Source organism: Sardina pilchardus, chromosome 7 (assembly GCF_963854185.1).
Source record: "Sardina pilchardus chromosome 7, fSarPil1.1, whole genome shotgun sequence".
NCBI lineage: Eukaryota > Metazoa > Chordata > Actinopteri > Clupeiformes > Clupeidae > Sardina > Sardina pilchardus.
Window position 1 is genome coordinate 31,745,199 of NC_085000.1, and position 12,639 is coordinate 31,757,837.

The 12,639-nt window shown below is 44.8% G+C and overlaps 1 protein-coding gene across 4 annotated transcripts in view; it reads left to right on the forward strand.

The window, feature by feature from the left end:
• Positions 1-5,238: 5,238 nt before the first annotated feature.
• The window catches only part of lama5 (laminin, alpha 5), an 82,208-nt gene continuing 74,807 nt past the window's right edge, over positions 5,239-12,639 (forward strand). For all 4 annotated transcript variants that reach the window (XM_062541820.1, XM_062541818.1, XM_062541821.1 and 1 more), the window contains exons 1-2: positions 5,239-5,760; positions 7,898-8,050. In XM_062541820.1, the coding sequence (XP_062397804.1) occupies positions 5,467-5,760; positions 7,898-8,050 (447 nt within the window). In that variant the 5' untranslated portion in view covers positions 5,239-5,466. The remainder of the gene's footprint in view (positions 5,761-7,897; positions 8,051-12,639) is intronic.

The following is a 12,639-nucleotide window of genomic DNA, read 5'->3' on the forward strand; positions in this document are numbered from 1 at the left end:
ACCGCGGGGAGACTGGTGCTTGAACTCGAGCAGAAAGAAGCCAGAGGGGTGTTTTTTTGTACCCAGCGGAACACATTGTGCCCCCAACAAAAGAGCCTCTTCGCCCTCTCTCACAGACTCAAGAGGGCCACCGCCAGGAGAAGTCCTACTCATTCAAAAGCAAGACTTTTTCGAACTCTTTTTTTTTCAACTTAAGGTGGAACGGAGGGTGAGATGGAGAAGATAAGAGAACAGTTTTTTTGGGGGGGTTTTTTCCGATTCTATAACTGTTGATTCATCCGCAAGCCAGATCCCTAACAGTTACCTTCATCTCTTACATGGAATGAGTGACTACATAATCTGTTGTATAGCGTAGTTTCGTTTGCAGAGTGGTCACTGAGTGTGACATGCTTTTCGTTAGATATCTGCTCTTGTTCATAAACCCCCCCCCCCCCCCCCCCGCAAAAAAGGAGTTTCCCTCCCTCGGTATCTTTGGCTCGCTGCTCCACCGCACACACATTCACTCAGTCCTCCCTCTCTTTTGTGAGCCACGGCACACACACACATCCCCTCCTATCAGCCCCTGTGCCTTTTGAGCTCTTTCAGGAGCACTGGGCTTCAAAGCAGGTGAGCGCCACAAAGGGGAGAGACTCGAAAGGGGAGAGACTCGCCGCCACCAAAGAGTAGTGGTGGGGGTGGAGAAGAAACGAGGGGGGGGGGACAATAGAAGTGGAGTAAGGTGATGGGTGGCGGAACCGCACTGCGTGTAGGTACCTGCCGTCCTCGTCAGCGAGACATCAAAGGGTGCGAAGTGGTTTCCTCTCTCCGCACATGTCTGCCCTACTCCACTCACACACACACACACACACACACACACAAACACACACATGCAATGCCACTTCAAGGAGACGTCCAAGAATGCAGTGGAATTATGTAGGTTTTTATCTGATTTGGAGGATGTGGGAGAACTGTGCTCCAGACAGAGATTATATATCAGGGGATTGAGGCCAGTCTGCCATAATTGTGCATTCTGTGTAAACTTTTTTTTTTTTTATGATTGTTACTTAAAAATAAATGTGGATGCCACTTGTGTAGCGTTTGTGTTTAAATTCTTTGGTCGTCACCCGCCAGGACTTTTTATGATTGTAATCTGTTAAAACTAAATGTGGATTATAAGATTCCATTGGTACTGTAGTCTGGAGAGACAGACACACTTGTGTAGAGTTTGTGTTTAAATTCTTCGGTCGTCACCCACAGGACTGTGAGGCCCTTGTCGGCATTTGGTGTTTGCTGTTCCTGTTCCTTTCCTGATCAAGCTAATCTTGTCAACATTAGTATACCGTAATAATATACCCACTATTAGCCGCATATTATACATTGATTTTGCAAAATTTCTTCAACTATGAGGTTAATACACAGGGCCAGTTAATATGGTATTAATATGGTTTGGTTTCTTCTAACTTGCATAAAACACTGTCCTGCGGCTTATAGACAATGCAGCTAAAGGACAGGAAATTACTGTATCAACCATCAAAGTTGTATAATATAGTGACATCAAGACATTGAGATTAAATTGAACTGAGTACTGCCATTTTGAATGTGACATCTCCTGTACTTCCCATTTCCCAATCCTAGCAGCATCCGAGTGAGAAGTGTTGACGTGCACCTGGAGGTGACATCACCCTCATAATGTGAGTACAATCAGCTGATTGACAGATGCAGCAGATGTTGCTGTGTGTTGAGGGTCATCCCTGCCTGCCTGCAGTGAAGCAGAGAGCCTGTGCCAGACGCCTCATATATTCACCCTTTAATATACTCAGCTGCTTATCTCTCTTCTCCTGTCACTCTGTGGCTGTTTGGTGGCCTTGTTTCTTCGCTGGTCTGACTGTTACACAGAGAAAATATAAACGTTTTAATGAAATAAATGAGCTCTTTCTATCTTACTCTGGTAGGGTATGAATACCTAGATGCAGCATGGGTAATTTAACCTCCTGTCTCAATTGCCACTCTGGAGTCTGTATGACAATGCACTCTGCCTGTCTGCTCATGCTCTAAGGTATGTGTGTGTGTGTGTGTGTGAGGTCACATGCTGAAATATGTGACTGAGACATAACAGGGACGTCTTTAGAGTGTGTTTGTTATCGAGTCATCTCTCTCAAGTCCTGGTTTGTCTACAAAGGCTGGTTTGTATATGTAAAAACAGGACTGGATTGTGTTTTATCTTCAGGTTTCATAATGCGCTGTCCTCCATCGGAGCTTCTTTTACGCGTGCAATGTGTGTATGACACAATCCAGTTGTCCCTGTATGGCTGTGTGTATCGCACAGCGCTCATGGCAACTAGATTTGTATTCAGTAGATTCATGCCAGTTGTAGACTGGAGTTTTATTGGTGTCTGAAACATTTCCACCTTATACTCAGCAATGACTATGAACCAGTGTGTGTGTGTGTGTGTGTGTGTGTGTGTGTGTGTGTGTGTGTGTCTGCTACACCCATACATAGCACTGAACAATAGGGTTTAGTCATACATCTACCAAAGGACTGGAGCAGGGAGCAATTGATGGGGTGTTACCACGACAACTGGTGGTTCATTCTTGATTTCCAAAGGAGCTCCTCTGCGACCAGGAAGTGACTTTGGCCTGAAATTCAGTGAAGTAGATTAATTGAGTGACATGGGCAGTATTAAGAAGCTCTCCCTCATTCACATGGTCCTTCTCAGAGTTCACTCGCTGACCTTTGAAGTAGATTGTAGCAGGCTGGGCACACACACTGCACCGCCCTCGTCTCCTTTGGAGCGAAACCTACCACGGCACCTCTTTTGAAAAAGGTCTCCCCCTCCCTTCCAAGGGTTGCCCGTGGAGGAATTTTTTCTTGTTTATCAGTAAATGAGACCTTTGTTGCGTTAGCGGCTCTACTCGAGACTTCCTAAATCACACAGCCCGCTCACCCCATGTAGGTTTGCTGTGACACTCCGCTGGGAGCAAAGGTCAGAGGTTGACACATGTATGGCAGACGGCAGAAGAGTAAACGCTCACCCTCTGTGTGTGTGTGTGTGTGTGTGTGTGTGTGTGTGTGTGTGTGTGTGTGTGTGTGCGGGTGCAGGTGTGTATTTAGTGGTCTCATACAGATGTTTGTCTCTGCGTGTGTGTATCTGTAATGTTGTTCTGATGTTGGACCCACAGTAAGTGCCTAGTGGTGCCTCCGTATCTGTCACCCATCTTGGCTGTAGAACAAATTTCACATCACACAACCTGAGCGAGGAACATGATAGATGTTTCCTTTTCTCTGGATGGGGTGTGTGATTCTATGCCACTTTACCAGTGTGTAGTGAAGAAGGTAAGGGTTCATTTATAAACCTGTCCATACGTAAATGAATACACCAACATACAATGATTGAATCAATTTGAAATATACAATGTGTGTTTTAGAAATATTCATTTAATGATTTTTATTTTTCTGGTTATATCATTGCATTGCTCCTAAACTATGTGGACATTTGTCTGGGATTGATTTGGGAGTTTTTGAAAGAACATGACCAAGTAGGCATCTGAGTCTACTGGACACCAGTACAGTTGCCCAAGTGTGTGGTGGCAATGACGAGAATACACCTGTACTATTTTACCCTTCATTACTCTCTCTCTCTCTCTCTGTATCTCTCTATCCCTCTCTCTCTCTCTGTCTCTGTCTCTCTCTCCCCCTCCCTCCTTCTCTTCCTCCGGTTCTCTTTCTTACTCACGCTCACACACACACACACTCACTTTGTGCTCTGGAGCAGTGCCATGTAATTAAGCCTCAGGTGCTTCAGACTGGAAAATGAAAGCTTGTGTCTACACAGAGAGGTGCGCTGCACAAGACTGTCGCTGTGCCAAAAGGATAGAGACCAGCATGGGATTATGGTCCTTCATCAAACTACAACAACTATTACAGTAATCTGCATGGTCAGAGCCATTAACATACTATATACTCCACTAGACTTTTGTCTCTTGTTAGTTCTTCCTTGTTTTGGTTTGATTGAATAGCAGCCCATGTTGTATGACATCAATAGATTTGCACTCCAGTTCCCCACTGTAGTATGTTTCTGCTAATACATGTGTATTTTCTTCTTTGCCCATACTAGTCATGTTAATAAACCATTAAACAAGGACATAATGGACAGTAACTAATAACAACAACAATACAAACAATTATACAAATCATGGCAGAACAATTTATTACCAGGATGGGTCCCTCTAGGTCAGGTTTCAAATAGGCTCATCTGCAGCCCATGGGAAATGGGAGGGGAGGGTCCCTTGGGACAAAGGCTGTGGTGTTTTGATCAGGTTAAACACCGGCTTGAGTTCTTTTCCTGTGAGTAAAACACACACACACACACACACACACACACACACACACACACACACACACACACTTACAGTTTCTATTCTGCATTTGTTGTCTACTGCCTGACTTGTGGTCATAATTCATTAGTTACGTTTTTCAGTTTGAAGAAACCGCATTACAGTCTCTATTATCGTTATCATGAGGCTGTGTCTGGCAGGAGTAAAAAAAAAAATAGGCACACTAAAAGATAACTTCCCTGTCTTCCAGACCAGACGCAAGCTGATGGAGATATAGCCAGTACAAAAGACTCTCAGTGTAAGGACAGTTTTGGGTTGTTTTTGGATATTCACCAAATGTGATATCAATTCCTTTTCCTCAGGCAGTGATACAGACTCTGCTCCAGTATTTTTAGGACAACTGGGAAGGAAGATGGTTTCTAACACCCACCAAAATGTTCCTGCAGTGGTTGACAATTGTGTTGGCTTGTGAAGCTTAGGCAATGCCTTGACTTGTTGGCAGTATCTCAAGTAAACACATTTTGAAAATGTAAATGCAGGCACATTTTCCAATAAAAATATTTAATTCCAGGTTATACGTTTTGCCATAAACCAAACCAAAACGTTTTTTTTTTTTTAATTATCTTGCAAGTGTTGTCCTGTTACAAATCTTCCCTGGAGATATGTTTATATGGATATTGGCACATGTATGACATTAATATTTTGATCTAACATCCAAAGAAAGCCTGCTATGGTAAGCTTGGCCTCCGGGCTTTCAGCAGAAGAGGATAGGTGAGGAAAGGGGAGGGTTTGCAACTCCCTATCTCTCGGTAACGTAGGCCTCTCGCGCGCAACAGGCTGTGCGGCGTTTGTGCTGAACTACACAGCACAGTGCGAGAGGGAGCTCGAGCACAGATTAGTTGCTCACTGAAGCGCGAAGAGCCTACAGCGCTGCAACGCTGTCCACTCCTGTGTGCACAGGGTGGAGAAATTCAGGGAAAACATTACCAAAAACTCAGACCAAACAGGTCTCTTTTGGCTCTACTGTAGAGATTGTCTCGCATGGCACTTAGTAACAGCAGGAGAGCGTATCTCACGGATGCTTCACATCGGCACATTCTTTTTCGGTGTGAATAGTTAACATAACAAAATAGACCTAACGCGCAGGTGAAGATGGCGAGGACACTGTCAGGAGTGACCGCACTCCCGACTTTTAAGAGAACTGGACATTCAGTAGTTGTATTAACGCTAATATTATCATATATTTGCGGTTTGTCGGCTCAGGACTTCCCCGTCAACGGAGCAAATGGATTCAGTTTGCACCCACCTTACTTCAATTTAGCAGAGGGAACAAAAATCACGGCTACGGCGACCTGTGGCGAGGACGAGAATGGAAGACCTATTCAGGACCTATACTGCAAACTGGTCGGTGGACCAGTTTCTGGCGACCCTAGTCAAACTATACAGGTAAAGAGACACTCTTTCATGTGATACAACTGTTTTAAGCCAGGTTAGTAATAAGTGAACAGGCAAATTACGGCAAGTTAAACTTATTAGAACTTCTTCTAACTATGTTCAATTTTAACTGTTTAGCCTTAGCGTAAGCACACTTGTATCTAGGCTACTGTATGTCGCTTTTAGTCCTGCAGAATGAAATCTGAACACAAGAAGGAACATATAGCTTTTTAAAATGGACACGGGACAAGCGCAATATTAATTCTGTGAACGTACAGTCGTGTGTCCAAAATAACTTCTTTATGTGTGGTCAACGTTTGGAAATCTCTTGTGATAGCGTACCATGTCCGCAACCCAGTGCGCAGCATAATTGTTATTGGGCATAGTTGGGTCACCTGTTCTGTCTCGAATCCGCGCAAGTGTAGACTACCCTGGCAACGGATTTTTACTAAGGCGCATGATAAAGCCTCTTCCAGATGGTTCCCACGGGGCACAGCCAGTGCATGTTGGCAAGTCGGTGAAATGTGCAAACATTGTAAACTGTAAAATGCAACCCCCTGCAGAATTTTTGCAAGGATTTTCCCAGTGGAATTCCTGGTATTCGTTTAAGTAAGTAGGGCCTTGAGTGAGCGTGGAGGGAGTGTCCGAGGCCGCGGTCATCTGCTGGAGTCATGGGCCGAAACATCAAAAGATTATGCTAATAAGTAGCGACCTGCTCTCTTCCACAATGCGCCCCTGCGGCTATGTTCTCACGAAACCTCACGAACCCGCTCATTTCACTATGCCTTGAGCTTCATAAAAAAAAGAAATTGTGAGTGTAGGCTGCAATCCGTCAACTTCATCACTGAATGGAGGAGAATTATGCATCAATAAAGGAATCAACTGCCACCAAAAGTTGTGACAAGTGATTATAAATTACTTTGAAATATAGAGTTAATACGCAGCAGATGGTTACAAGCATGACCCAATCTAGCTCCACTTCGAATTAATTGAACCACAGTAAAATCCATGAAAAACTTGCATAAGACTCAGTGGATTACACCACACATGACACCCATATTTTTTCCATCCACTTATCACAGACATGCAGTAGAATGTATTTTTTATAGTGTTTGAAAATGTGTTTAAAATGAATAAATAATGATTAAAAAAAACCTTGTGATTAGGGTAAATCATGGTGACATTTTTATTTTCATAGAAGATACCTCAGCTATCCTACACCCCTTCCGATCCTGCAGTCTGTGAGCCAACTGTATGCTTGTAAAGCCTCAAATATGCAGTTTTATGGTTTAGCAACATGAGCAGTCATGACAGAGCGCAAGGCAAATCACATATATAGGCTACAGAATACATTATACAAAATGAGATTTGAGTGAATAGAGTAAGGTTATGTATTTTCTCAGGTGAAGTTCAAAGTTTATTGTCATGTACTCATAAATAAGCATTTATAAGTGTCCATTCAACTACAGAAATAAATCAGAAAGAAAAACAAATAAATAAATAGCTACTATAGAAAAGAGGGGTTGGGGAGCACCAAGGGGCAACCAGGAGCAACAGGGGCAAGGAAAACCTCCCTTGTCCAGGAAGAAACCGTGGGCAGATCCACAGCTCAAGGGGCCAACCGAACTGCCTAGGGTCGTGTCATCTCATCTTACAACAAATGTTTCTGTGATTATTTTGATTTTACTCAGATTGTTTGCATATCCCTCTCTCAGGCACCAACACAGAAGCACCAACACAGTCTTTAGAAGGAGTTTTGCTGTCTGTTTGAAGCCAGCAGTACTAGCACTGAACCAGTCCCAGATTGAAAGAGAGAGAGAGAGAGAGAGAGAGAGAGAGAGAGAGAGAGAGAACTAGTCACCCTTGAACTCTGTGACATGAGAAGGGATTAGGTTTCTCATTCAGCTCTTTCAGAGTGGTAACACTGCGCTTTGATGAATTGGAGCTGTTAACTAAAAATAAAGATGAAAACACCCAGTGTCAACAACAACACTTTTTACTCTTTTATGAGAATTTTAGTGCTCAGTGTGCTGCTTTGACTCATCATGGATAAGTTTGGGCGTGCATCTATGCAAGTATACCCAACATGCAGCAGATTCTTCTCTATACATTTTGTCAACCATATGCTGTGTGTGTGTGTGTGTCCCAGGGCCAGTATTGTGACATCTGCTCTGTGGACGACAGTAACCGAGCGCACCCCATCACCAACGCCATCGATGGCACAGAGCGCTGGTGGCAGAGCCCCCCTCTATCCCGCAGCGTGGAGTACAATGAGGTCAACGTCACCCTGGACCTGGGACAGGTATGCTTGTGTTCCACTCCCTCTTCTCATTTTCCCTTACCGCATTCTTCCATGCGTAGTTTCTCTCCTTTTTTTTAAAACAGGTAGGTCTCTTTCGTTCTTTTAGTTTTATGTCCTCCTTATAATCTTTCTGTTCGTGTACTCCCCCATCCTACACACACTCACATGCCATTCTGTCATCATTCCAACATGTAATAATGCTGCAGGCTCTCTTATCTGATGTCTGAGACAATGTTCCTTTTCTATGGCAGATTTGTTTTAGGTAACTGCACGAGTTACACACAGCTGGTTTGCTATTTATTAATTTCTCTTACACACCTGTAGCCTACATAGATTCTGAACTTCAACTCTACATATAGGTTATGAATACTGAGTACTACATTCAGCTTCTAAGTGCAAATGTTGGAATGACAATAAATATCTTTTAATCCTTGAATCCTTGAATGATTGCCAGTCAGTCACTCAGTACATTGAGGTGTCAACCATGTCTCACATTGAGAGACCATTTATGAATGAGCCGTGTTGACTCAGTCAGGCCTAAGGTGAAAGAGGGCATTTTTCGTTATCACATCTGCTTGTTTTTCCTGGCGACCTCTCCCCACTCCTCCTGTTCTATCAGCCTGCAGCAGCGACCTCTCCCACCCCATACCTGCGCCTCTGCCTCTCCTTTGTAAACACTAAGCTCCGTGGCATATAGGATTGCACAGCCCCAGTGCCGCAGCAGCCAAGAGTAAATACAGCCATTTGTTGAGTGGAAAGATGAGAGAGAGAGAGAGAGAGAGAGAGAGAGAGAGAGAGAGAGAGAGAGAGAGAGAGAGAATGAGAGAGAGAGTGGTGAGAGAGGGAGTGAGAGAGAGAGAGGGAGCGAGAGAGAGAGGGAGAGAGAGATGAACATGAAGGCATGGGGGAGGCAAAAGAGAAGCGGAGAGAGATTGGGTTTTGTGTGACACTCAGCAATTTACCTTGAACAAAAGGCAGTTTCCTAGTGACAGGCTGTGTGCAGGCGGGTTCATATACGTGAACTAGGGAGAGCAGAGAGAGGAACGTTTCCCTCGGAGCAGAATAATGATTTGATATCAGCGCTTGTGTAACTGTGAAAAAAGGAAGGTATTTCAACTGTAGCCCAGTTAGCAGGCAGCGCAAGGTACTTGATGCAGGTGTTTAGCTGTGACTTGTTAAAGGCCATACACAGATATGTGTGTATACTGTATCAATAGTTGGCAGCATAGTTTGAAATGAAATGTGCATGATTGTAAAGTGCACCTTAGATTGCACGCTGCCTAATGCCCAGTAGAATTGTTGGGTGCAGTGGTATGTGTTTCCTTTCTCTCCCCCATACTGTCCCTCCCATGATCCCAAGCTAATCTGTCTCTCTCTCTCTCTCTATTTCTCTCTCTCTCTCTCTTTCTCTCTCCCTGTCATTGCTGAATAGGGGCACAGAGCTGTGACTGGCTTTGTGTAGTGCTCTTTTTATGTTCATACTGTTTTCCTTGTGTCAGTAAAACCCGCTGGTAAAAAACTAATGCTAGGGATATTATGGAGTCCTTCAGTGGATCAGATTGGGAACGGGGGGCAGCTGCACCTAGGAGTTAGCCAGTTTCCCTCTAGACTTTTCAGTAGTCATTTAGAGAGGAATGCAGGTGGACGTGTGTGTGTGTGTGTGTGTGTGTGTGTGTGTGTGTGTGTGTGTGTGTGTGTGTGTGTGTGTGTGTGTGTGTGTGTGTGTGTGTGTGTGTGTGTGTGTGTGTGTGCGTGCGTGCGTGCGTGCGTGCGTGCGTGCGTGCGTGCGTGCGTGCGTGCGTGCGTGCGTGCGTGCGTGCGTGCGTGCGTGCGTGCGTGCGTGCGTGCGTGCGTGCGTGCGTGCGTGCGTGCGTGCGTGCGTGCGTGCGTGCGTGCGTGCGTGCGTGCGTGCGTGCGTGCGTGCATGCGTGCGCGTGTGTGTGTGTAACTATTAACCTGATCATATAAGTGTGACAAACACGGCTGCTGTACTATCCTCTTGACCCAGTAGAGTAGAAGAGGATGGGAATGTGTGTGAACCCAATCTCTGTCTCAACCTGCTCAGCCCAAGCAACTTGCCTAGGAAGCTGGGTTTTGCTCTCTCTCTCTCTCCTTACTTTCTCCGGCAGAAATGACCCGAGACACTTCGGGTTTAAAGGCAGATCCCCTTTGAGGCTCCCTTAGGCCTTTCAGTGGCCCTATCCCACATTCCATCAGCTTGAGCTTAAGGGTGACAGAAACCTTTTCTCTCTCTCTCTCTCTCTCTCTGTCTCTCTCTGTCTCTTGCTCTTTCTCTTTAGAGTGTTCACCTGTTGCTCAAGAGGGGCAGCAGAAAAAGAAATTCTATTTATCTTGGAAATATGCTGGAGTTTATACATAGTTTTCCATTGCTCATCCTTCAACCACGACCCCTCGCTTAGACTCACGGGGAATTCTTTTGTTATCAACGTTCCACTTATTTCTCTTCAAGTGCTGTTTATTTTACTTCTGCTCTTTGTGTGAGTGTGTGTGTGTGTGTGTGTGGGTGGGTGGGTGTATGTGTGTGTCTCTCTCTCTGTGTGTTAAATACCTGTCCCTGGGGCTTAGTTGGATGGAGTTTAAATGGATGCTAATAAGAACACTCGTAGATGAGATGTTGTCTGATACCGATGATTTACTGTGGAATTTTGCTGCTAAAAGCACATATAGCCTGAAGCAGCAGAGGGGTCAGCTGGTAGGTGTTTGTCTCGTACCTCCTGGCTGTTTAATAGTGAAATCAGCCTGTAATCATGCCATGGGAAGAGGAAGTCTGCTACAAGCCCAGCCATGAATTATGCCCTACATCTTTCTACCCATCCGCTTACACAGTGTGCCCAAATAACAGTTCAGAATTGTGTTGAGGACCGGTTTTATAAGTTATTGCCTATAATTAAACGGTTTATCTCTTGTTCTGTCTATGTCCTGTTTTCTCCCTGTTTCTTTCAATGTTTCGCCCTCTTTCTCTTTCTCTCTCATAACATATACTGTTTTTGGGGAATTTACAGTCTGTCCATTCTGTTGCACAAGTAAATTTTTGCACTCTCACATGCAAGCCAGAATATCATGGAGCAGACCCCAACATGTGACCCTATGATAAGCACCAGTGCCCTTTAGCTTGAGCTTGAGATGCCATTCAGCCTGCCACAGCTGAACTCATGCAGCCCTGCCAGAGTGAAGTCTAGTGTGTGTGTGTGTGTGTGTGTGTGTGTGTGTCTCTCCTTTTTCTGCTGGTTTGCGTGTGTATGCTTGTGTGTTGCTGCATGTTTGTGTGTGTGTGTGTGTGACTGCATGTTTGTGTGTGTGTGTTTGTGTGCATGTGGCTGTGTAGCTGTATGTTTGTGTGTATGTGGCTGTGTAGCTGTATGTTTGTGTGCGTGTGTGAGTGACTGCATGTGTGTGTGGGTGGGAGCTGTCCCCTCCTCGGCTCCCATACGCTGGTAAAGCGCCCCATTGTTTGCCATGTGCAGCGGTGGGCACGATGCCAGCTCCCACTGCCGTAAGGAACCGGACACTTCCTGCCATTGATGAAGCCTCCCTGCCCTCACATCACATCCAGCATCACCCTCTGATTAAAACACCCACATCACCCTACACACATCAATAACACAAGGCATATCTTCTCTTAACAAATCCACTCCCCCCCCCCCCATTGTTTTTATCCACTCAAGGCCTTGATAACGTTGCACCCCCTAATTATAGATGTTGCGTCTTCCTGTCAAGAGCCTTGTTGTGTATGCACTGCAGAATGAACTGAATTGCTACGAGAGAGGGTTTTTTCCCCCTTCAGGGCTCGGCCTCAGGGTGACAGGGGTTCTTTGTGGCGCTGGTGTGTGTTGTTGGAGCACGTCAGGACGTATACGGTTCCCTATAGATAATGAGCTCACCTCACCTCGCTCTTTACTACTCACCTGTGGCACAGGTGACGTGCTCTGTGTGTTATAAGTAGCAATTTTCCAACTCAGTGGAAGCACTGAGTTAAACAGGATATGAGATGTCTTAGTGGTATGATATGAGTCATGATAGGAATGGATTCAGACTAAATCAGTGTAAGGATAGCTGATGATGGTTTTGTATTTGTGAGGCATTTGGATTTAGTAAGTAAGTAAGTCTTTATTTATACAGTATAGCACATTTTTTATGCACAGTGTGCAACCCAAAGTGATTCACATTTTGTAAGTTATGGTTTCACAAGACTTCACTGTGAGGCTAGTTGAGCATTTTGTGCAGACTACCCTGCTTTAAATCCGTGTTAGGCCCCTTCTCTTATTCCAGCAGGAAATATCTTGTCTAGCTCAATCTTTTTGTGATCGATTTGAAGTTTCTCTGTCCACTGGCAATTGAAAAAAAAGCCAAAATCAATGAAAGATCACATGGCCTAATGTACGTGTCCAGACCATTCTCTTCTCCCCAGCAGTATCTAATATCAGTCTTCGATCTGTTCTCACTGGCCACAGATGGCCAATTCCAACTTAAGTGTCCAAAAGGGCCGGTTTATTTTTCAATGAATTGCATTAGGGACCACCAGAGACCAGTGTTAATGGGTTAAATATCTGAACAGGCCAGAGCATTGT